General features: G+C 36.3%; 1 protein-coding gene across 10 annotated transcripts in view; it reads left to right on the top strand.

The window, feature by feature from the left end:
- Window positions 1-25,950, top strand: part of TASP1 (taspase 1) — a 307,910-nt gene that overhangs the window by 147,216 nt on the left and 134,744 nt on the right. For 9 of the 10 annotated variants that reach the window (XR_005782143.1, XR_005782144.1, XM_040447716.1 and 6 more), the window contains one exon: window positions 10,955-11,065. Coding sequence is in view for 8 of the 10 variants with exons in the window: in XM_040447716.1 (XP_040303650.1) it covers window positions 10,955-11,065 (111 nt within the window). In the remaining 2 variants the exon portion in view is untranslated. Of the gene's footprint in view, window positions 1-10,954; window positions 11,066-14,357; window positions 14,483-25,950 lie in introns of those variants that run through there. The other variant, XM_040447720.1, reaches the window with a different exon arrangement.

The raw sequence follows: 25,950 nt of genomic DNA, 5'->3' as shown, positions 1-25,950 counted from the left end.
TTATTGGACACTTATAGATGAGGGAAAAGTAAAGATGCTCTATTTACCTTCTAGTTTCCTCGGAGTTTTGCCAACTTTTTCTGGATCCTAAACAAACCCACAGTCATTCTAAAGATTGCCTCCCTATAGTGGTCTTATGACTTAGGGAAGTTGTCACTTTTTACATGGATAAAAAGTGCTATTTAATATGTAAGATTCCATTTTTCAGGCATTATAAAGGATTTATTTTAATTAAAATGACTCCCATTTATTCAAATAAATTTGGCTGTTGGTAGCAATTAAATATATCATGGATTTTCCAGAATAACTCAGTGAAAATAAGTATGCTCAGACCAAATGATATTTTTCAGGTATTGCTGCGAATGATATTTGATAGATAAACCTACACAAACTTATCAAAAATTATATTTGACTCAATGCAGTTTTATGTTTGAGTTGAAGGAAGTAAGTAGAAGTTATCTTCTTTCAGTGTAAAGTTTTCTGAGTCATTTTCTTGCTCAGCAAATAGCTGTCTATATAGATTAAGAATGCATTTGGCCTAAATGTCCACTGACAGATGAATGGATAAACGAAATGTATATATACATACAATATATTATTTAACCTTAAAAAGGAAGGAGATTCTGCAACATACTACCATATATGAACGAGACTTGGAGGACATTTTGTTAAGTGAAATAAGTCAGTCACAAAAGGACAAAAGTATATGCTTCTACCTATGTGAGGTACCTAGAGTAGTCAAATTTGTAGAGATGGATGTTAGAATGGTGGTTGCCAGGGTTGGGGGGAGAGAAGAAATGGGGAGTTGTTGTTGGATGGGTGCAGAGTTTCAGTTGAAAAAGTTCTGGAGGTAGATGGTGGTGATGGTTGTACAGCACGACAGATGCCGCTGAAGGTATGTTTAAAAAATGATTAAATGGTAAATTTTATGTTATATATATTCCAAGACAAGGAAAATGAAAAAAGAATGCGTTTGGGCTTAAAAAAGAGAACTCAGTTATAGTGGCTTAAACAGATAGGTTGTTTTGTTTTATTTTAGATCTCATGTAACAAGAAACCTGGAAGGAGACTGGGGTCTGTCCTTTCTCTCCTACATTCCTCTGTTGGTATGCCTTCCCTCTTATGTATGTCCCTGCATGGTATAGGATGGCTGCTATACCTCATTTAGCTCTGCAGATGCAGACATGGAAAATTAGATTGAGTCAGACATGACAGAGACATTTAATGTAGTGCTTCCTGACTATTTCTATACTCCTCCATATTTCACAGCCCATTTGTGGTTGCCTGAGACCATGTGACTACTTCTGGCCACTAGACTGGAGTGGAAATTATATGTGTGACTTCCAGGCCCTCTTGTTCTGGAGTAGGTATAATCCAGGAGGTGCAGTTATAGGTGATGGCATCGCTATGAGCCTAGGTTTGTTCCTGAGTGACTGTGTGGAGTACATTCTCTGGTGACCCAGGTACAACCTATAACATTAATGAGAATTATATTTTTGTTATTTTAAGCCACTGGGACTTGGTGGTTATTTGCTTTTGCAGTCTTGTGTAGTACTTTGACTAATACTCCCGAGTGGGCTTCTGCCAGACAAGTTTGGTAAAGGCAAACTTGTAGGCTTTTAGGAGTAAGAGAATGGATATAAGTTGATGAAGCATTGGAGTTTTATCCGGATAAGGAAGGAGGGAAGGCCCCAAGAGGAGTGCAGGATAGTTCGAAAGCAACAGAATTAATGGATGGCAGTTTTTAGTGAGGTGGAGGGAATCGAAGTGCTCCAGAGGTGAGCTGGAAAGATAGGAGGGGTGGGATGATTGTGGTTGAGACTATGGAGGAGTTAATGTTATTGATAATGACACAGTCATGGGAGGGAATGTATGAGGTAGTGCGGATAACTTGAAGAGAGGATATCAGAGAATCTGGATGTCAAGCTGTTTGTTGGGAGAATCATCTAGGTAAATATTAAAATCAGCAGAAATTATGACAAGGAGTAGTGTTGGGAAGAGTAGAAGTAACCTGGGAGCTAAAATATCAAAGAATTCTTTTTTTTATATGTCTGAACTGTTTGTATTCACCCTCACTCTCAAATGGTAGTTTTAACTGTTTCTAGGTTGACAAGTTATTTTCTGTTTATTGCCTTAGCAATAAAGATATTAGTCTTCTGGTCTCTTTTGTTGGTTGGGAACTTATCAGTTAAAATTTTAAATTTCTTTGTAGATGATCCTCCTTTTCTTTATGATTAGTTTTTAATTGCTTTTGGTCCAGAGCTTCACTACAGTAGGATTCATTTTCTTTGGAACTCTGTATGTATCTTCAGTTTAAGAATTTCCTTGTAACTTAAGTTCTGATAACACTTATTCATGATCTCTTCAAATGTTAGTACTCTCTCACCCCATTCTTTCTTTTCTCTATTTCAAAATGCCTGTTAATATGTTGGATATTCTCATTTTATACTCTAGGCTTCTTAACTCCTCATTTTACTTCTTTTTATCATTCTAGGATACTTTTTAGATTTTTTTTCCCATAGGTATACCTTATATTTCTCTCTCTTTCATTGAGTTTTTTTTTTCCTTGCATTGAGTTTTAAACAATTTTCTTTTAATTTAAGATAGTTTTATTTGGTTCCTTAAAAAATCTTGTACACCTCCTCCTGGCCCCTACTCCCAGTTTGCCTTGTTTTTAAAAATTATGATCTCCCTTCCTTTTAATCTTTGTACTACAAATTGTTTTAATATAGGGATAGTCAAACTATGACTTGTGGGCCAGATCTGGCCTGTGGTCTAAATTTGTACAGCCCATGAGCTAAGAATGATTTTTAAATTTTGAAAGGATTGTTATAAAAGAAAATTTGACAGATCATATATAGACTACAAAACCTACAATATTTACTTTATCTGTTTTAACTGAAAATGATTATCAGCCTCTGTTCTATTAACACTTCTTGGTTTGATAATCTTTTACATTATTTTTTTTTATATCTGCTCATTCCATCTTGGTGTGTGTGTGTGTGTGTGTGTGTGTGTGTGTGTGTGTGTACACATGCGTGCCCATGCATGTGTGGTTTGTAATTTTTTTATTATGAATTCATCTTCAGTTTGGGTTTTGAAAGGTTAAGGATCCCCACAAGAGGAAATGTATTCTAATTCTTACAAGAGAGGACATGTATTATAATACTGAAGGCTTTGAGTGTGGGGCATATTGAAGTTTCAGCAACAGGAAGCACATTGGGAATGAGTGAGCTGAGACTGGGCTTAGGGTTGGGATTAGTGGGAGATGACTTGGCATGGAGAGTGGTTCATAGTGGGCTGTGGGAATGTCCAAGGTTCCTGCTGAATCTAGGGTTCTCATCTAAATCTCCAAGGTTGATCTATAAAATACACAGTGAGGGCACTGGCATCTGGACTGGACAGGATGGCAGTTTACTGAATACTCAGTAGTCAGGGAGGGGTCCAGCACCACTGGGGAGATCTGACATTTTGCAGCAGCACCCCTGCCAACTTCTGTGCATTCTGGACCTGGCACCAAGTAAGTGCTCAGTAACAATCTGGTGAGTGAGTTGATGGGGGAAGAAATGAAAATCAAGTCCACATTTTGGGGACTGTTAAGTACCAGGCAGGTGTCTGTTGCCAACTTTTGCCCTAGACTACTAACAAGATAGGAAGAACCTGGAGAGATACCTCTAGTAGTTGTTTTATAGATACCCTTGGTTTCTCTACATAAATAATTATGTCATCTGCAAAGCAGTTTTGCTTCTTTCTTTCTGATATTTATGCCTTTTATTTTTCTTGCCTAATTGCAATAACTTGAGCTTCCAGAATATTGTTGAATAGAAGTGATAAAGCAGACATCACTATCTTGTTTCTGATCTTAGGGAGAAGCAATTCAGTTTTTCACCATTAAGTATGATGTTAACTGTAGGTTTTTTACAAATGCTGTTTATTTATGGAAATCGATAATCGAATTTAGAGGCTTGTTCAGATTTAGGGTAAATATTTTGATGTGGGGCAAGACTACAAGGTGTAATTTTATCAAGGGGCATTTAATGTCTGGTTGTATCTTTTTGTGCTATTAGCAGCTATTGATGATTGTTGCCTGTATTAGTTATTACATTATGGGCTATAAGTGGTTATATTCTAATTCTCTGTAATTATTATTTACTTGTTAGTTGGGGCATTTCTATGGAGAAAATTTTCCTTCATAAACTATTTGGTTTCCCTGCTGTACAGTTGCTATAGGAAAGACAAAGAAATGCTAGATTTTTTGCTTTCACTTACCAATTTTCAGAAGAGTGAATTGGTTCCATAGCATCTTTCAAACGTAAATGCTTTTTAGAACATAAGTTATGAATTCACTATGTTTTTCAACCCATGCAGTTTTCATTCTTACGGATGCTAAAATAAGTAAGTTTTTATAGAAAATTGATATTTACAGATATACCTTGTTTTACTGTGCTTCACTTTGTTGTGGTTCACAAATTTCTTTTTAAAACAAATTGAGTATTTGTAGCAACCCTGTGCTGAGCAAGTCTATTGGCAGCACTTTTCCAACAGCATTTGCTCACTTTGTGTCTCTGTGTCACATGTTGGTAATTCTCACAATATTTCAAACTTTTTCATTATTATTATATTTGTTATGGTGATCTCTGGTCGGTAATTATGACTTGCTGAAAGCTCAGATGATGGTTAGCATTTTTTAGCAATAAAGTATTTTTTAATTAAAATATGTACATTGTTCTATTAGACATAATACTGTTGCACACTTAATAAACTAGAGTGTAATGTAAACATAACTTTTATATGCTCTGGGAAACCAAAACGTTTATCTGACTCGCTTTATTGCACTGGTCTGGAACTGAACCTGCAATATATCTGAGGTGTGCCTGTATCACTTTTCTTCTAGGTTTGCTGTTAAGTCTTCATTCTCTGTATAATTCATGTTTTCTGCTAAGATCTGAGAACATAAATATATACTTGTATGATAAGGACAAAAGGAGGATGCAATGAAAGCCTTATTTCTTCATATCCACATATAAAGAATGGAACTGTTTTCTTTTGAATCACACTTCAGCTATCTGGCAGCATATTCTAAGAAACCTTGGAATTTTGTGGGTGAAACCACATAAGTCAAACTTTTCTTTGATTGGAACCTGCAGGAGAACAAGCTTTTGATGTCAACGCTGTTATGTTAGAGGTGATAAATGTCCGAATAGAAGTCATAATTTTAAAAGTTTCTTGGTGAAAAATCGGTCATTGGAAAACCCTGTATATTCTTGTATAACAACGGAGGAAAAGTCTCTCTGACACATACTGTGTATTTTTGATGTAATGTTAACTTCATGTGGTTTAGCTCTTTGACTTGAGGCATGTGTACATAACCTTCTGAACACTCATTTAGCTTATAATATGCCAATTTCCTAACAATTATTATTGTTCTAAAGTATAACATTTCACTCTTCAACATCAAATATGTACACAAAGGGAATTAAAATTTATGGGGTTTCATGAGCTTAGCACAGTGTCTTTACATTGTAAGTGTCAAAAATGGTTTATTTTCTATTAACTTTATTGTTGTTTTATCCCTGATTATAAAAATAATATTACAAAAATTTAACAAAATAGGGAGCACCAATAGTCTTGCTCTCAGAGTTATATATTAAATTGCATATCTAGATCTTCTAAGTGTAGATACTTACAAAATGATATTAGATCTGGAAAGATATTTACATTTACACTTTACCAAAAAATATAGGGAAGTTACTTCTGGAAAAATGTCAAGTGATTTTTTTTAAAGTTTATTTATTTATTTTGAGAAAGAGGGAAAGCACGAGTAGAGGAGGGGCAGAGAGAGAAGGAGAGAGAGAGAATCTCAAGCTGACTCTACACTGTCAGTGCAGGGCTTGAACTCACAAACTGTGAGATCATGACCTGAGCTGAAGTCAGATACTTAACCGACTGAGCCACTTTGGTGCCCAGTGTCAAGTGATTTAAAAAAAGCTTTTGACATTTTTTGAATGGTTTGTATTTTTGGCAGTGAGTACATATTTTATGTGTATTCATAATATACACATATGTGTGTATACACGTATGTGTGTATGCATCTTTGCATGTATATACTGAGAGGGTGCAGAGGAAAGGAGGGAAAAAGTGGGAAGGAAAGATATATATATATATATATATATATATGGCATATATGTATATGGCAATCTTTTTCATTGCTAAGAACCTTTTTCTTCATTTACCAGTGTTGTGTGTGTGTGTGTGTATGTGCACGCAAATTAATAACATGAGAAAATGTTACTTTGTCCCTGGACCTATTGGGGAATCTGAGTGGATTGTTCCTTCTTTTGCTGTGAGTTTTTTGACTATAGAGTTGAGTCATACTTCTCCTTTAGTCTCAGTAGATGCTGAGATCATTTGATATCCTTTACCTGTTGTGTGAATTAATGAAGGACCTGATTTTCTAAAAAAACTATTGGAATACCTTTGGCAGTTTTGTTTTTTTTTTTTTAAGGTGAGCTTTTTATTTCTTTTTTCCATGACAAGAACATTTTTTACTTGAAGCATAGTTCAGAATATTTGGTTCTAAAAGATATATATAAACCATTCCATTCAAGAAAAATAAGAATACACATTTTCCTCAGGTATACACAGAAGAATCCCCTGGTGAAATCACATAAAGGACATAACAAATATTAAAAATTTAAGAGTATGGAAATCATACCAGCTATATTTTCCAACCATAATGGTACAAAACTGAAAATCAACAATAAAACAAAGCTGAAAATCTACAATGTAAATATTAAATATTTAACATGTAGATTTTAAACAGCACACTATTATACAAGCAATGGGCCAAATAGGAAATCAAATGGCAAATCAAAATATGTCTCAAAACAAAAGAAAAAGAATACACAATATTCCAAAACCTATGGGATGCAGCAAAAGCAGATGTTAGAGTAAAATTTATGATATAAATGCTTGTATTAAAAAAAAGTTCAAATAAACAACATTATACCACAAGGAACTAGAAAAAGAAGAAACTTAGCTGAAATTTAGTAGAGGAAGGAAATAACAAAGTAAAATCAGAATTTAAAATAGAGACCAAAATAACATAACATTGAAAGTTATGTTATGACCAGTTTAAAACCAAAAAAAAAAAAGAAAAAAAAAAAAAAAAAAAAAAAAAAACCACAAAAAAACAATTGGCAATGCTTTAACTACATTAACTAAGAAAAAAAGAAGACCAAAAATCAACATGGGGAATGGAAGAGAAAACAATACAACAGATAACCATAGAAATGCACAATGTGATAACAGATTATTATAAACAATTATATACTAACATCAGATATTTTAGGAAAAAAAAACCTAGATAATCCCTAAAAATGCACAAATTACCAAGATTCAATCATGAATCTTAAAATCCAAGAAGTAGGAAATCTTCTTAAGCCATTAACAAGAATGAAAGTTGAATTAGGAATTAAAAATCTCCCAGCACAGAAAAGCCCAAGACCACATGGTTTCATTGGTGAATTCTACCAAACATTTATAAAGTAATAATAACAATATCAAAATCTTACAAATAATATAGGGAACATATTCAAAATCATTCCATGAAGCCAGCACTATCCAGATACCAAAGCAGGATGAAAACAATACAAGAATAAAAAAGTCTAATTTGTCCAATATAAGTATTACTACCCTGGCTTTCTTTTAATGTCTGTTTGTGTGATAAATGTCCCTCCATCCCCTCACTTTTATTATTATTTTTAGTGTTTATTTTTGAGAGTGAGGGTGAGAGTGGCATAGGGACAGAGAGAGGTTGACCGAGGATCCAAAGCAGGCTCTGCATTGACAGCAGAGACTGACATGGGGCTCGAAAACATTAACTGTGAGATCATGATCTAAGCCAAAGTCAGACGCCCAACTGACTGAGCAATCCAGAAGCCCCACTCAAAGTAATTATTGATAAATATGTATTTATTGCCGTTTTTTTTTTACTTGTTTTGTCATTGTTTCTGGAGATTTTCTGTGATCCTTTCTTTGTCACTTTTGGTCTCTCCTTTGCCCTCAGAAAGTCTCCTAATATTTCTTGCAGGTCTGGTTTAGTGGTCATGAACTCCTTTAGTTTTTGTTTGTCTGGGAAACTCTATCTCTCCTATTCTGAATGATAGCCTTGCTGGATAGAGTATTCTTGGCTGCAGATTCTTCCTATTTGGCGCTTTGAATATATCAGGCCACTCCCTTCTGGTTTGACATGTTTCTGTTGAGTTAATCTGTAACTTTCCTTGTAAATTAAGGACTTCTTTTTCTTGCTGCTTTCAAGATTTTTCCTTTATCACTATATTTTGCAAATTTAATTACAAGATGGCTTGTTATTGGCATGCTTTTGTTGATTTTGATGGGAGTTCTCTGTGCCTTCTGATCTGCATGTCTATTTCTTTCCCCCAGATTAGGAAAGTTTTCTGCTATTATTTCTTGAAATAAATTTTCTGTCCCCTTTTCCTTCTCTTCTTCTGTGACTCCTATAATATGAATGTTATTACATTTGATGAAGTCACTGAGTTCCTTGAGTCTATTCTCATGTTGTATAATTCTTCTTTCTCTTTTATTCAGCTTCATTATTTTCCATTATTTTGTCTAATATATCTCTTATTCATTCCACTGCTTCTTTCAGCCTGCTGTTCATTGCATCAAGCCTGTTTTCCAATCTTGTTCATTGCATTCTTTATTTCTGATTGGTTTTTTAACTCTTTCATCTCTGTTGTAAGGGTCTTACTGATGTCTTCTATTCTTTTCTTAAGCCCAGTGAGTATCCTTATGATTTTTGCTTTAAATTCTCCATCAAGCATGTTTGCTTAGATCTCCAACCATGGCCTTATCTTGTTCTTTCATTTGGGATAAATTCCTCCATCTTGGCATTTTGTCTAAGTCTCTTCCTTCTTTTTTTTTTTTTTTTAATTTTTTAAATTTTATTCATTTTTGAGAGAGAGAGACAGAGTATGAGCAGGGGAGGGGCAGAGAGAGAGAGAGAGAGAGAGAGAGGTAGACACAGAATCCGAAGCAGGCTCCAGGTTCCGAGCTGTCAGCACAGAGCCTAACGCGGGGCTCGAACTCACAAACTGTGAGATCATGACCTGAGCTAAAGTGGGACGCTCAACCGACTGCGCCACACAGGCGCCCCTCAGTCTCTTCCTTCTTTTGTGTGTTAGAAAAGCCAATTATGTCTCCTGCTTCTGAAAGTAATGCCTTATGAAGTCATGTAGTGCCCAGGGTCTGGCGCTTTAGGGAGTGTCTCTGGTGTATGCTGTGTGTGCTGTGCTCTTGTAGTTTAGCTGTTCTGTCCTTTAGGCCAGTCATTTGCAGAGTCTCTCCTTGCCTACTATGGTCAGTATTTGGTCCCTGGCCTGAATGTGATGAGTTTTAACTAGGTGTGCTCTGGTCTGTCTGTGAAATGAGATCTGACACCAGCTCCACCAGAACTGAGGCCCGGCAGAACTCTGGTCAGGAGATGTGGTGTGGGCAGGAGTTTCTGTTGGTCTTCTGGGTAGGAGTAGGGAGCGGCTGTCACACTGGGACTTAGGCAAGCTTGACTGAAAAGGGCAATACCGCCAGAGCAAAGGTGTGTGGAACTTGGTGTAAGCAAGTTAGGCAGCCAGTGTCCATGCTGATCTGCTTCCCTCAGGATTTTATTTTATTTTTATTTATTTATTTTTTTTTTTTTTAATTTTTTTTTTCAACGTTTATTTATTTTTGGGACAGAGAGAGACAGAGCATGAACGGGGGAGGGGCAGAGAGAGAGCGAGACACAGAATCGGAAACAGGCTCCAGGCTCCGAGCCATCAGCCCAGAGCCTGACGCGGGGCTCGAACTCACGGACCGCGAGATCGTGACCTGGCTGAAGTCGGACGCTTAACCGACTGCGCCACCCAGGCGCCCCTTATTTTATTTTTTAAAAGATGGGAAGCATAAGGTCTTATGTATCTACTCTTGTCTTTTGGGTAAGAGGACATTTATATTTTAATTAATGCAGCTGATTTTATGTAGAAAAAGCATTTCAAAGGGCACTTAGTATTTTTTTTAAAAGGCTTATCCCTCCAATGTTATCAAAGTAATTTTTAATATTTTGTATATCTAAGAAAAAAATCAGTCTCCTCAGAAATGTTTTATTTGAACTTATCAACCTGTAATGTAAATTAAATTTCCTTTGTCTTAACTTTGGCAGACAGTTTCTAATATTAACAGGTAGAAAATTAAAATAGAATTCTAGGCAGTGCTTCCTATTGCCATCATGTCTACTCTTTTTTAGTGTGTCTGAATGGTCCAAGTTCACTCCAGGGATTTAAAATGCATTCTTTGTTTTACAATTACAGAGAGTATTCACCTGTGAAGGCTATGTAAGTTACTATTATAAGGTGAGAAAGGTGCTATTTTATTAAGTCCACTTTACAGCTGGTTGATGTGACATTTTATTGAAAGGTAGGTAGAGGGAGATGCAGGTTGTTGCTGGCTGTTTAGATTTCTCCCATGCCCCCAGGTATGTGGGGTGCCAGAGGCAAAATGGTAGACTCAGGCCACTTGTATATAAACAAATAACGAAATGTAAAACAATTTTTTGTAGTTAACCCAATAATGGAAATAAGACAGAGCCCTAGGAGATTCCTCGGCAGAGAATTTGAATTCTTTCCTGTATTATGTAAATCATTCCTATGAAAAAGGGCTTTTCTTTTATTTTTCTCTGTTTCCTTTTGACATTAGACAGTTGTTTCTTTATTTTCTGCTGAATCTTATTACTAAAATCCCAGATTGTTCATAGAAGTCATTTCATCCATCACTGAATTATTCTGCAACACAACCACTTCTTAAGTAGTACATAAGGGTGTTTTAGTGCTAAGAGGATAAGAAGGATGTTTATAGCATTGTTTTTCCTCAACTGTTTTTGGTTTCCTTGGATTTCTAGGATGTGGGGAGCATCTTGTGCGTACCATACTGGCTAGAGAATGTTCACATGCTTTACAAGCTGAAGATGCTCACCAAGCACTGTTGGAGACTATGCAAAACAAGTTTATCAGTAAGTATAACATTAAAAAATTATGTTCTTCTAAATATAGATTGATTTACTGAGCTGCAAACTAGTTGGATACCTCATTTGTGCCATGAGATCTAGCTCCAGTCCCTAAGATAGACTTAGACCTTCAATTAATGCTGGTCATAGAGATCTGGTATACCAGATACCCACTAATGCATGAAATTTGCCATATAACTGATCTAATGCCCAAGCTATGAGACATTATCTAGGATTAGAGGGGTATACACAGTAGCATAAAATCCTAATAAAACAAAATTCAAGGAACAATATCCTTTAAAAGTTTTACAGTACACTTTGATTCTTTTTTTAGTTAGTGTTATATTAATGAATCTGGGGCTGCCATGTACAGTTGTATAAGGTTGAGTTGAAATCCTTCCTGGGCTCCACTTGCCAAGCTGTGTAACCAAATGTGAAGCTGCATCAGTTTGGAGGAAAGGGTGCCTTTTTCTAATCTGTAGAAAGGTTTTGTATAGCCTAACAGTGGCTGTATCTATAACTGTTACATTGGTTTAAAACTATCTGATTTAGTCTGATTTTCCCATCATGTAACATTGAGCTTACCACCATGGAAAGAGTAGTGAAGTTGTATAAGATGTATAAAGTACAGTTAAAAATAAGTTAGGGTAATAACCATGAATAAATTAGAGAAAGCGTTTTATAGGGTTAGTCTGGGAGGTTGTATCTTGGAGAATTAAGACAGAGTATAATAAGATGCTAATTATGTGGTAAGGACAACACAGACAAAAATCACAGAAGGCCTTAAAATCTCAGTATAAGAGTTCACATTTGACCTGATAGAAAGGAGAGGATCCTTATTTGTTTCTAAGTTGACAAGTAAAATGGTATCTTGGGGGAGGGCTTATAAAGTGTATCTAAGATTGTCCAAGACCATCTCTGTAGGCAAGAGACATTAGGACCTGGAAATGGTCCAAGGGATGAAGAGGATGGAAGAAATGGAGAAAGTGGAAATATTGATAGACTCGGATTTTGAGACTAGGTGGATGTAGCCCTCTGGATCAAATCAGGACATAGAAACATTAACATTAGGTTAATCAGGGGAAGTTTAACATAAAGATTTGTTAACTATGTTTAAAGTGTAACTATAATATATAAAGAAACTCTATGTTGTACTCTAGAGAGTGTTCAAGGAGGGACATACTTGTAAAGGGTATAGATCTTGATGCTGGGTAGCAGAGAAGAGAAGTTCACTGGTTTGACCAGGCTGGGACTAGTATGGAGTTGCTGAGAAAACAATAGGCCACTCTCTAGAATGCATATAGAGAGCAGATATCAGTACCCATTGGTTGGGTGTGTAGTGGGAGCCTGGTACCAGTGGGGCAGGGACACAGAGGACTTCAGAGTCCACCAGGCCACAGAGGGCTTACAGAGGGACTGACTACTTGCTGTTTGACCCTCTGGGCCACAGGGGCTACATGCAGACTATGCAGGGTCTTGCCAGTGGAGTCTTGTGCAGCTGCAGGGGGCCTATTGCTAAGCCCAGGCTTAGATGTTAAAGTCACCCACCCACACTGTCTTCACACCCACACTGTCTCTCCTCCCCAGCCCATGCTGGATATTGCAGGAAGGGTGCCTATTGTAACTGTTTATCTTCTCTAGTTCAGCTGAATGTCTGAATCCTTGCCTTCATTCTGCTAGTTCCTTCCATATAAGCCTAGTCTCTTTATACATGTCATTTTATATTTGTTTGCCACTTTTCCCTCTCTACTGGATAGCATTGGGATTCAGTGGACCTTCTTTGTCATTGGGAGGGACCATCTGCTTCATATCACTCTGTTCCCAATGTTGGCTTGTACTGAGATAGGACTTGCTCTCCACTTCCTTACGGGTTGCTGGCTACTATTGCTACTAAATTCACTATGGTATCCTTGGTATTTTTGTAGTCTTTGACTTCTTCTGTACACACAACATCCACTTACAGTAGATGCTAGTGGTAGTAGAATCAGATGATCGGAAACTTCTTGGAATAGTCAGTGAGAATGTCAAGTCCTCACGGCCTAAGTATATCAGGCTAGTTTTTTGTTTGTTTGTTTGTTTTGTTCTGTTTTGTTTTGTTTTACTTTACTCCTAGAGCATCTTACTGGCCTGAGGGAATGGGGAACTTTTCTATGTGGCTTTCTGTGTCTTGAGGCCCCCTCTATTCTTGGATCCTTCAGATCTAGCTAGGGCTTTTTTATTTGTCTCCTCTTTTTCCTCCACCCTTACCAGCTTGGAAGGAGGGACAGAAGCCTATACCAGTGATCAAGTCTTTTCTTCTGGTTTTCCCACAAATGTCCAGTGTGTCCAGTCATACCCCGACCCCAGTGCTACCTTTAGGGTACTGGTGGGGAACTCCAAACTATTTATTTTGCCAAATTTTAGGCTTTACCTGCTCAAATCATATTTCATTCTAGAGCTGTCTGTACTTAGAATTTATGAAAGTCCACTTAGAAGCTCAAAGGATAAAACTTAATATCAGCTACGTAAATACACAACTGATGGGATCAATGGAAGTTTCTGGGGATGGAGATAAAACTGTATTTCATTATTGTACAGGCCTTTAGTAGGTATTGTGCTCTATTAGGAAAGATTTTTAGGGCAGAGAGAGAAAGAAAAACAGATTATGGATGGGAAAGAATTGGATATATCTGAAGGAAGAACAGAGAATTCAGTATGAAGAGATTTTGTACACATGCTTTCTTACAGTTATTTGAACTGAGGTTATGAAGATCTAAGGAATGGTATTAATTGTATGCATGCTAGCAAGAATTGCTTGATAGCAAAATGTGAGCTGAGGAATGAGTTAGGGACAGGTCTTTGAGGTCTGCCTCTCATAGTTTTTCTGAAAAAGGTTGATTACATTTGTGTCACTATATCATCAAATATATCAGAATCAGACTTCGGTATTATTGGTCTTTTGTTGTAACAATTACCAACTGTTGATTGCTGTTTTTAAAGGAAACCAAATTTTTGACCTTAATAACACATATAATTTATATAATCTGATATTTGTTACCCAGCTATATTAGAAGCATTCTTAGAACATTAGTGGGAAAGAATAGTAAGAGGTGAAAACTGGATGCTCAGGAGAAGTTAACTTCTTGGAACCAATGGTGGATGTGGAACTATGGCATGTGGCAACTTTCTGAAGCACTTTACTGAGTCTAAAACCCCAGATTAACCAGCTGGTTGTACCTTTGCAGATTTAGGTCCATGCTAAGGAGTTCCTGAATTCCACTCTGTTCTCTTCTGTTGCTTGTCCTCTCCTTTTCTCTAGCTTTTTGCAGCTACTCAAGAGAGTTGGACTGCAGTCTGTCATTCTGCCACTGGATTCCATGACGTAATACATATTGAACCCCTTCTTAAAAATTCCAGACTCATGGAAAGATGTATGAAACTTCAGAGCCCACCTGTTTATTTAATAGTTGAAGAAAAGTTTCCAAGTTTAATGACTTGTCCATGTCACTTAGTCAGTGTGTATACTTTCTGTAAGATCACACTGCCTTTTTTTTTTTTTTTTTTTTTTAAATGAATGGGAAATAACAGAAGGAGAATGTTCTGGTGGTTAGCAGAGTTGGGTTCTACTCTCAACTCTGTGTCTAACTCACTGGATGTAACAAGTTACTTAAGCTGTTTTGTTTTCTTAAAAAAAAAACAAAAATAATGTTAGGCAAGAGACAGTTTCTAAATTCCTTTACATGCTAAGTTCTATGAATTCTCTACTGCATTCAACCTGAAAATGTGAAATTCTTTTTAATCAGGTGATTTGGAAATGGGATTAGAAAATGCAAATTTTCCAGAACCACTTGGGAATTTTCAGGAACCACAGATGATATTTATAAAGTAGGTAGAATGAAATAAACAGAGTTTACCAGAGGCCTGGACAAGGAGCAAGGAGGTTGGGTTCTTTCTTCTTTTAACAGTGATGAAATTCGTTGTTTGTTATAGGACAAGTCTCTTTGTTCTCAGTTTCCTCATGTGTAAAATGAGGGGCCAGAAAGTCCCTTGTAGCTCCAAAATTCTGTTTGATCCTTGGTTTGTTTACAGGCCAATCTAAACTATTTGTGTGAACATACAGTTGTAAATCAAATTGCTCCTTAATTGAAGCTATGAATTAAAATTGTTAATGGTGGATTTTAAATTCGTATTTGAAGTAATTTGGTTGAAATCCTTCTGACAGTGACTGCGACAAGCTAGCAAATACTTTTCTTGGTTTTATGGAAAGACACTACTGTATTCTTCCTTTCTTGCTTCCTTTGCTTTTTCTTTAAAAAAGCATTTGCATAGATAATATATCTAGAGATTCTCATTGCAGTGGATACATAGAAAAATTTTAGATAATAATCAAGACAGATACCCATTTCCCATTTACTCTAAGTCCCATTGCTTTTGCCAGAAAGAACCACTACTGACAATTTGGTATGTGTCTTTATAGTATATTCTTTTTGTCCATGCACACACCTCTTTCTATCTTTCATCATTTATAACAATTATAGAAGAGATTTCTAATATATTGTTTTGCAAAATACTTTTCACTTAACATACCTTGATACTTTTAGTGTGTCACTATGCATAGATTTATAGCTGCATATCCCATATCATAATTTATCTATTTCCCTACTGAGAGAGATTCATGTTGTCTGTAATTTTTAAACATTTTTTAACGTTTATTTTTTGAGAGACAGAGAGAGAAAGAGCATGAGTGGGGGAGGGGCAGAGAGAGAGGGAGACACAGAATCTGAAGCAGGCTCCAGGCTCTGAGCTGTCAGCACAGAACCCGACATGGGGCTCGAACTCACGAACTGCGAGATCATGGCCTGAGCTGAAATCGGATGCTTCACCGACTGAGCCACCCAGGTGCTTCTCTGTAATTTTTGTTTATATCATTTTCCCATGTGTGAATGCCTATTTCTCTGAGTCTGAGCATTTTACACGATGCCATTTTCACTCTTTTTGTAGCATATCAATTTTATTTTTTTAACTTTTTTTTAGTGGTTGCCCTAGAGGTTGCAATATACATTTACAACTAATCTAGGTCTATGTTCAGATAATATTATGCCACTTCATGGGTAGTGCAAGTACCTTAAATAACAAAAATTCCTAATTCTTCCCTCTCATCGCTTCTATCATTGCTGTCATTCATTTCAGGCATACATAATCATATATAAGTACACCCTCCCACACACACAAGTGGGTATGTTGTTGCTATTATTATTTATATAAATTATTATATATGTTGGATCACTTAAGAATAGGAAAAGTAAAGTTTATTTGCCTTCCCTTATTCCTTCTTTAATGTTCTTCCTTTCTTTATGTAGAATGATGTTTCTGCCTTATCAATTTCCTTCTCTCTGAAGTATTTCTTTTTAACATTTCTTGCAAGGCATGTCTACTGACAACATATTCCCTTAAAGTTTGTTTGTCTGAGAAAGTCTTTATTCCTCATTTTGAAAGATAGTTTTGCAGCATACACAGTCAAGTTTGGTGGATTGTGTGTGTGTGTGTGTGTGTGTGTGTGTGTGTGTGTGTGTGTATTTTTCTTTTGACACTTGAAATATTTCACTTCAGTCTCTTCTTGGTTTCATGATTTCTGAGAAGTCAGATATAATTCTTATCTTTGCTCCTCTATGAGTGTGGTGTTTTTTTTCCCCTCTGGATTCTTTCAAGATTTTTTTCTTTATCTTTGATTTTCTGTACTTTGAATATGATTTGCCTGTATATAGTTTTTTTGGGGTATTTATGTTGCCTGTTGTTCTCTGAGCTTCCTGGATATGTGATTTGGTGTTTGACTTTAATTTGGAGAAACTCTCAGTCATTGTTTCAAATATTTCTTCTGTCCCTTTCTCTCTTCTCCTTTTGGTATTCCCATTTTGTTTAGTTTACATCTTTTGTAGTTGTTCCACAGTTCTTGAATATTCTGTTTGATGCTTGTTCTGTCTCTTCAAATGGTGTTTTGTGGTTTTTAGTATGCCTGTAATTTTTTCTTGATAACTAGACATGATGTATTAGGGAAAAAGAACTGTGGTAAATAGGCTTTTAGTAATATGGTGATGAGGTGTTGGGGGAGGAGAAGTATTCTATATTCCTGTAATTATGTCCCAGTCCTTTAGTAGCCTATGCCTCTGGTCTGTGAACTTCATAAGTGCCTCTTAGTTTTTCACCCCTACACTCTTCTCCCATGTAGAAGGTTAGAGCTGGATGGAGTTGAATATTTTGCATTGAGTTTAGGCTCCAACAAAACCCCAACAGATTAAGCTCTGATAGAATAGTTTCTCTTGAGGGTAGGCCTTGTTAATGAGAACAGAATGTTCTCTTGTATTTATTTATTTAAAACATTTTTTAAATGGTTATTTGCTTTTGAGAGAGAGAGAGAGAGAGAGACAGAGTGTGAGCAGCAGTGGGCAAAGAGAGAGGGAGACACAGAGTCTGAAGCAGGCTCCAGGCTCTGAGCTGTCAGCACAGAGCCCAACGCAGGGCTCAAACTCACGGACTGTGAGATCATGACCTGATCTGAAGTCAGATGTTTAACCGACTAAGCCACCGAGGTGCCCCATCTTGTATTTAAAAATGGTTCCTTTTCTCCTGTTTCTGCTGGAAACAAGAAGGGATTTTTCTGAGGTCTTCACTACTGTGAAAACTTGGTAGAGCTCCAGGAGTTAAAACTCACAAAAGTGTCATCCCATTCCTCACCCCACAAGTTTTTAACTCACCAGCTTGTCCACACTGAGACTCTAGTAGTTCTTCAAAAACAGTTCTGGTTTTCCACTAGTTGTGTGGAGGTTTCTCTTCATGACTTTGCATTCTGATAAGTTGGGATTCTCTGTATCTGACTGTCTCTATTTTGGGGGGCAGTAGTTTACCTTGTAACCTCACTTTTCTGACGGATCTAAGAAGAGTTGTTGATTTTTCATTTGTTGTTAGGATGGAGTAGCAACTTCCAAGCTCCTTACATACTGGACTGTAAACTGGAAGTCTCCTTCACACTCTTTTCAAATGGTTATTATCAATTTTAAGAAAATATTCAAGGGGTTCCTGGGTGGCTCAGTTGGTTGAGCGTTTGACTCTTGATTTTGGTTCAGGTCATGATCCCAGGGTTGTGGGATTGAGCTCCACACTCAACATGGAGCTTGTTTAATTTTCTCTCTCCCCCTTCTGTTCTACCCCAGTTATGTGTTCTCTCTATCTCTCTCAAATCAATCAATCAATCAATCAATCAATCCAAAATCATGGATAAAAAGATAGCTTCTAGTTTTGAGTCATCTTTTCTTGATGAGTGAGGTTGAGCAACTTTTCACATATAATTTGGCCTTTTGTATTAATATGTGAATTATCTGCTCATAGTTCTTGACCATTTTTCTGTTGTACTGTTTGAATGATTTTCTTTTAATTGATGTTTAACTTTTATTAATAGTAAAATTACCTAAAATGAAAATTTTTTAAATGGCATAGCAGTAACCATCTCTTCAGAATTTTAAAATGACCTTGTTTTTTTTTTTTGAGTGGTGATAATGTTTGATATCTGTGACCTTCTGCAGAAATAAGTATTGTTTTAAAGTAATTTTACACTTATGATTAAGTAATTTGTTTTCATGTATTTTTCTAGGCAGTGACTTATTATTTTCTATTTTTTGTAATTTGTAATAAATTCTGAAATTATCTTAAATGTAGGGCTCTTTTAAAATCTACTTTTGAGGGGCACCTGGGTGGCTCAGTCAGTTAAGCAACCGACTTCGGCTCAGGTCATGATCGTACAGTTCGTTAGTTCGAGCCCCGCGTCGGGCTCTGTGCTGACAGCTCAGAGCCTGGAGCCTGCTTTGGATTCTGTGTCTCCCTCTCTCTCTGCCCTTCCCCTGCTAGCACTCTATCTCTCTCTCTCTGTCAGGAAATGAATAAACATTAAAACAAATTTAAAAATCTCCTTTTGATAAATGAGACTTTAATGTGATAGAATGGAGTGAAATTGAAAGACATTTTGAAGATTGAACTGTTTTTGTTTCTACTTGCATTACCATTATGTCAAGATCCAGAGCTTTGGTTTGACTTAATATAGGAACATGAAAGAGAATAACCAATTCATGCATTTTTTAAAAAACCACTGTTTGTGTAACATACAAAACCCATAAAAATGGGTACTATAAAAATAGTGCTTTAATAATACTTCATGCTAACCAGCTGATTATAGACCGAATGCTTAGTTAACTAGGGAAAAGAAATAAATAGGTTTCCTTTTTAGTTGTGCTTTTTAAGTGATTACACACACACACACACACACACTTAAAAGCTCTTACAATGATTCAGATGTGACTTTTCCTATTCATGGTTATTTTTGAATGAACTTGGTTTCATGAGTTATTCTTTTTTTCCATGCAAACTGTGGCTGTATGTGTGGTATGTGAACTTCAAGGAGGCATTATAGCTTCTTGCCCAATTCTTAACAAGTAATGTCCCAGTACATTTTTTCGTTAGTTCTGCTCGCTACCAAAAATAGTAGTTGATCAAATGTTATCTGTAAAACTCAAATTTCCCTTTTCTTCTCTTTAACTTTCTATGCTATTAGTATTATCAACCAACAGTCTCTGTGACCATTGTTGAAAAATACTGTGCAGTATACAGTATTATTATTTAAAAAGTAGTTTTCACTGTATGTTATTTTATACATTTGGGGGATATTCTTACACTGTTATGACATCATAGGTTTATTGTCAAATGCAGAATGCCATCTACAATTGAGTTGAAGGGAGTCCCCTCTTGTGATTTTTCTGCCAAATTGAGAAGTTGTATTTGATAAGTGTTTTCTTGTAATGACAAAATTTTTAACTAAAACCCTAATAATTCATGAGCATTAGCTTCCATAGGAAGAACAAAAGTACAATGTCAGTACACATTTTAACCTCTTCCTGAGATCAACTATGTTTCATGAATTTCTTTATAATTTAAAAAACTTTAAAAACATGCTGTTCTCTTTTTGAAACACTAAAATCTTTTTCTTTTGTACCATTCTGAAGCCTACTCTTTTTATCTATTAAAAAATCAAATGTGTTTTTCCTTTATTATCAGAAATGATGTGATGCTTAGTCTGTTGTACTCACATGTCCAAGTTGCAAAATAAGGAAAACAATAAATTAGGCAAATTCCAAAGCATGATTCATCACTAATCCTTGGGCCCTATACATTTATACTTTCAGAATTTTTAACATCTTTTTATTAAGCAAATATTCATTGAAATCCATTTAATGTACTTTGTTGGCTAGTGCAAGAGGTTTAGAGATAAATAAAACAGATTTGTGGGCTCCTGGATGACCCGGTCGGTTAAGCATCCGAATTTGGCTCAGGTCATGATCCTGTAGTTCATGGGTTCAAGCCCTGCATTGGGCTCTGTGCTGACAGCTCAGAGCCTGGAGCCTGCTTTGGATTCTGTTGTCTCCCTCTCTCTCTGCCCCTTCCCAACTCATGTGCATGCGCTCTCTCTCTCTCTCTCAAATAAATAAATAAACAAACATTAAAAAAAAATTAAAGGAAAAACAGATTTGCTATCAAGGAGCTTGCATTGTAGGTGAAGAAAAAAAGCAAATGCATAATAATAAAATGTAAGATGCAATAAGTGCCACACTAAAGTTCAGGAAATATAGGCCCTCCTGTTCCTGGCAATTTCACGAAATAGAAACTCTGGAACCTTCTGATTACAAATAATCCAACAGTGCTGGGCAAAATACTAACTGAAAAGGAATCATACTTTCAAGTGAATAGAACAGAATTTTCGTTTGAGGTGGTCCTGGATACATGAAGCTCTCTGGGCTTAATGAAAGAAAATTTAAATCTTTCCTGAAAGAATGTTCTTTCAAGTCAAATCTTAAAATGCTCCTCAAATATGAATCCAAAGTATAATCTTAAATTGCAATGCAACACTTTACGTAAAGAGAGTTACCATGAGAGAATATATGTCAATAGAAACTGTAACTAGATTACCAAAGATGTTACATATTAGAATTGCGAGATATAAAATATGAAATAAGTATGTGGTAGACATTAACTTGTTTAAAGCTTTTATTTTAATTCCTGTTATTAAATATACAGTGTTATATTAGTTTCAGGTGTACAATATAGTGATTCAACACTTCCATGCAACACACAATGCTCATCACAAGTGTACTCCTTAATTCCCCCAGCCCCCTCCCCCTCTGGTAACCATCAGTTTGTTCTCTATAATTAAAAATCTGTTTCTTGATTTGTCTCTCTCTCTTTCTTTCCCCCTTTTGCTGTTTGCTTTGTTCTTTAAATTCCACATATGACAGAAATCATATGGTGTTTTTCTTTCTCTGTCTTATTTTGCTTAGGGTTATACTTTCTAATTGATGTCATTGCAAATGGAATGATACCACTTTTTTATGGCTGAATAATATTCCATGGTGTATATGTACCACATCTTCTTTATCCATTCATCAATGTATGGATACTTGGACTGCTTCCATAATTTGGCTATTGTAAATAATGCTGAAATAAACATAGGGGTGTGTGTATCCCGTTGAATTCATGTTTTTGTATTCTTTGGGAAAATACCCAGTACTGCGATTGCTGGATCATAGGGTAGTTCTGTTTTTAACTTTGTGAAGAACCTCCATACTGTTTTCCGCAGATAGCTGTTCCAGTTGTGATTCCCATCAACAGTACACAATTGTTCCTTTTTCTCCACATCCTTGCCAGGGTGAGCACCTGGGTGGCTCAGTCGGTTAAGCATGTGACTTCAACTCAGTTCATGATCCCATGGTTTGTGAGTTTGAGCCCCATGTCGGGCTCTGCACTGATGGTGTGGAGTTTGCCTGGGGTTCTCTCTCTCCCTCTCTCTGCCCCTCCCCCACTTTCTCTCTCTCTCTCTCTCTCTCTCTCTCTCTCTCTCTCTCTCTCTCACACACACACACACACACACACACACACACACAATAAAGAAATAAACTTTAAAAACAAAGCAAAACCAAAAAGAGTCTCTTGTGGTTTGTTCCCCCTTTCCTCCTTTTCCCCCTTCCCCTAAGTCCATCTGTTTTATTTCTTAAATTCCACATATGAGTGAAATCATATGATATTTATCTTTCTCTGACTGACTTATTTCACTTAGCATAATACATTCTAGTTCCGTCCATGCTGTTGCAAATAGCAAGATTTCATTCTTTTTGATGGCTGAGTAATATTACACGGTAGTGTGTGTACACATATACATCTTCTTTCTTCAGTCGATGGACATTTGGGCTCTTTCCATAATTTGGCTATTGTTGATAGCGCTGTAATAAACATTGGGGGTGCGTGTGCCTTTTTGAATCAGCATTTTTGTATCCTTTGGATAAATACCTGGTTAGTGCATTTGTTAGGTTGTAGGGTAGTTCTATTTTTAATTTTTTGAGGAACCTCCATACTGTTTTCCAGAGTAACTGCACTGGTTTGCATTCCCACCAGCAGTGCAGAAGTGTTCCCATTTCTCCATGTTCTTGCCACCATCTGTCGTTTACTGAGTTGTTAATTTTAGCCATTCTGACAGGTGTGAGGTCGTATCTCCTTGTGGTTTCGATTTGTACTTCCCTGATGATGAGTGATGTTGAGCATCTTTTCGTGTGTCTGTTAGCTATCTGGATGTCTTCTTTGGAAAAGTGTCTGTTCATATCTTCTGCCCATTTCTTCACTGGATTATTTGTTTTTTGGGTGTTGAGTTTGGTCAGTTCTTTATAGATTTTGGATACTAACCCATTATCTGATATGTCATTTGCAGATATCTTCTCCCATTCTAAAGGTTGCCTTTTAGCTTTGTTAATTGTTTCTTTCACTATGCAGAAGCTTTTTATCTTGATGAAGTCCCAAAAGTTCATTTTTGCTTTGTTTCCCTTGCCTCTGGTGATGTTTCTAGTAAGAAGATGCTCCGGCCGAAGTCAAAGAGATTACTGCCTGTGTTCTCCTCTAGGATTTTGGTGGTTTCCTGTCTCACATTTAGGTCTTTCATCCATTTTTAATTATTTTTGTGTATGGTATAAGAAAGTGCTCCAGTTTCATTCTTTTATGTGTTGCTGTTCAGTTTTCCTAAACATTTTGTTGATGAGACTATCTTTATTCTATTGGATATTTTCCTGCTTTGTAGAAGATTAGTTGACCATATAGTTGTAGGTCCATTTTTTGAGTTTTCTATTCTTTCCATTGATCTAAGTGTCTGTTTTTGTGCCAGAGCCATATTGTCTTGATCACCATAGCTTTGTAATATGGCTTGAAATCTGGAATCGTGATGCCTCCAGTTTTCTTTTTCTTTTTCAGAATTGATTTGGCTATTCAGGGTCTTTTGTGATTCCATGCATATTTTAGGATTATTGTTTAGCTGTGCAAAAAAATGCTAGTGGTATTTTGATAGGAATTGCATTAAATGTGCAGATTGCTTTGGGTGATATAGACATGTTAATAATGTTTGTTCTTCTAATTCATGAGCATGTGGAATGCTTTTCTATTTCTTTGAGACCTCTTCAGTTTCTTTCATAAGTGTTCTATAGTTTTCAGAGCACAGATCTTTTACCTCTTTGTTAGATTTATTCCAAGGTATCTGATGGGTTTTGGTGCAATTGCAACTGGGATTGATTCCTTGATTTATTTTTCTGCTGCTTCACTATTGGTGTATAGAAATGCAGCACATTTCTGCATATTGAATTTGTGTCTTGTGAGTTTGCTAAGTTCATGTATTAGTTCTAGCAATTTTTTGGTGGATCTTTCAGGTTTTCTACATAGATTGTCATGTTGTCTGCAAATAGTGAAAGTTTCATTTCTTCCTTGCTGATTTGGATGTCTTTTATTTTGTTTTGTTGTCTGATTTCTGAGGCTAAGATTTCCAGTACTATGTTAAATAATAGTGGTGACAGTGGACATCCCTGTGTTGTTCCTGACTGTAGGGTCATCCCCATTGAGGATGATATTAGCTATGGGGTTTTTGTGTATGGTCTTTGTGATGCTGAGGTATGTTCCATCCAGCCCTACTTTGTTGAGGTTTTTTGTTAAGAATGGATGCTGTGTTTTGTCAAATACTTTTTCTGCATCCATTGACAGGATCCTGTGATTCTTATCCTTACTTTTAATAATGTGGTGTATCATCATGTTGATTGATTTGCAAATACTGAACTAACCCTGCAGGCCAGGAATAAATCCTGCTTGATTATGGTGAATAATTCTTTTAATGTTGAATTCCATTTGCTAGTATTTTGTTGAGAACTTTTGCCTCCATGTTCATCAGGGATATTGGCCTGTAATTCTTCTTTTTAGTGGGGTCTTTGGTTTTGGAATCAAAGTAGTGCTGGCTTCGTAGAATGTGTTTTGAAGTATTCTTTCCATTTCTAATTTTTGAAACAGTTTGAGAAGAAAAGGTATTAACTCTTCTTTAAATATCAGGTAGAATTTCCCTGGGAAGCCTTCTGGCCCAGGACTCTTGTTTGTTGGGAGATTCTTGATTACTGATTCACTTTCTTTGCTGGTTATGGAACTGTTCAGATTTTCTATTTCTTCCTGTTTCAGTTTTGGTAGTTTATAAGTTTGTAGAAATGTGTCCATTTCTTCCAGATTGCCCAGTTTGTTGGCGTATAATTTTTCATAGTATTCTCTTATAATAGTTTGTATTTCTTTGGTGTTGGTTATGATCTCTCCTCTTTCATTCATGATTTTTATCTATTTGGGTCCTTTTTCTTTTTGTTAAGTCTGGCTAGGGGTTTATCAATTTTAATACATTCAGCTCTTAGTTTTGTTGATCTGTTCTACTGTTTTGTTTGTTTATATATTTATTTCTGCTCTAGTCTTTATTATTTCCCTTCTTTTGCTGGCTTTAGGCTTTATTGGCTGTTCCTTTTCTAGCTCCTTTAGGCATACGGTTAGGTTGTGTATTTGAGACCTTTCTTGCTTCTTGAGATAGGCCTATATTGCAATGTACTTCCCTCTTAAGACTGCCTTTGCTGCATCCCATGCATCTTCATGTTGTGTTTTCATTTTGGACTGTTGTGTTTTCAAAATTACTTCTTTAATTTCCTTGTTAACCCATTCTTTCTTTAGTATGATGTTCTTTAACATCCATATATTTGAGGTCTTTCCAAATTTTTTATTGTGGTTTACTTCAAGTTTAATGGCCTTGTGGTCTGAAAATATACATGGTCTGATCTCAGTCTTTTTCTACTTGTTGAGGGCTGATTTGTGACCCAGTATGTGATCTATTGTGGAGAATGTCCCATGTACACTTGAGAAGAATGTGTATTCTGCTGCTTTAGGATGAAATGTTCTGAATATATCTGTTAGGTCCATCTGGTCTAGTGTGTCATTCAGAGTCATTGTTTCCTTGTTGATTTTCTGCTTAGATGATATGTCCATTTCCCTGGGATGCTAAAGCCCCCTACTATTATTGTATTATTATCAATGAGTTTCTTTATGTTTGTGATTAATTGATTTATATATTTGGGTTCTTCCACATGGGGGCATAAATATTTATAATCGTTAGATCTTGATGGATAGACCCCTTAATTATGATGTAATGCCCTTCTTCATCTCCTGTAAAAGACTGGTTTAAAATCTCATTTGTCTGGGATAAAGAAATTGTGGTTTATATACACAATGGAGTACTACGTGGCAATGAGAAAGAATGAAATATGGCCCTTTGTAGCAACGTGGATGGAACTGGAGAGTGTGATGCTAAGTGAAATAAGCCATACAGAGAAAGACAGATACCATATGTTTTCACTCTTATGTGGATCCTGAGAAACTTAACAGAAACCCATGGGGGAGGGGAAGGAGAAAAAAAAAAGGTTAGAGTGGGAGAGAGCCAAAGCATAAGAGACTGTTAAAAACTGAGAACAAACTGAGGGTTGATGGGGGGT

The sequence above is a fragment of the Herpailurus yagouaroundi genome, unplaced genomic scaffold (assembly GCF_014898765.1).
Source record: "Herpailurus yagouaroundi ecotype Mexico unplaced genomic scaffold, PumYag 196, whole genome shotgun sequence".
In the NCBI taxonomy this organism is placed as follows: domain Eukaryota; kingdom Metazoa; phylum Chordata; class Mammalia; order Carnivora; family Felidae; genus Herpailurus; species Herpailurus yagouaroundi.
Note: the sequence above shows the minus strand (reverse complement) of the source record. Positions and strands in the feature narration are given on the sequence as shown.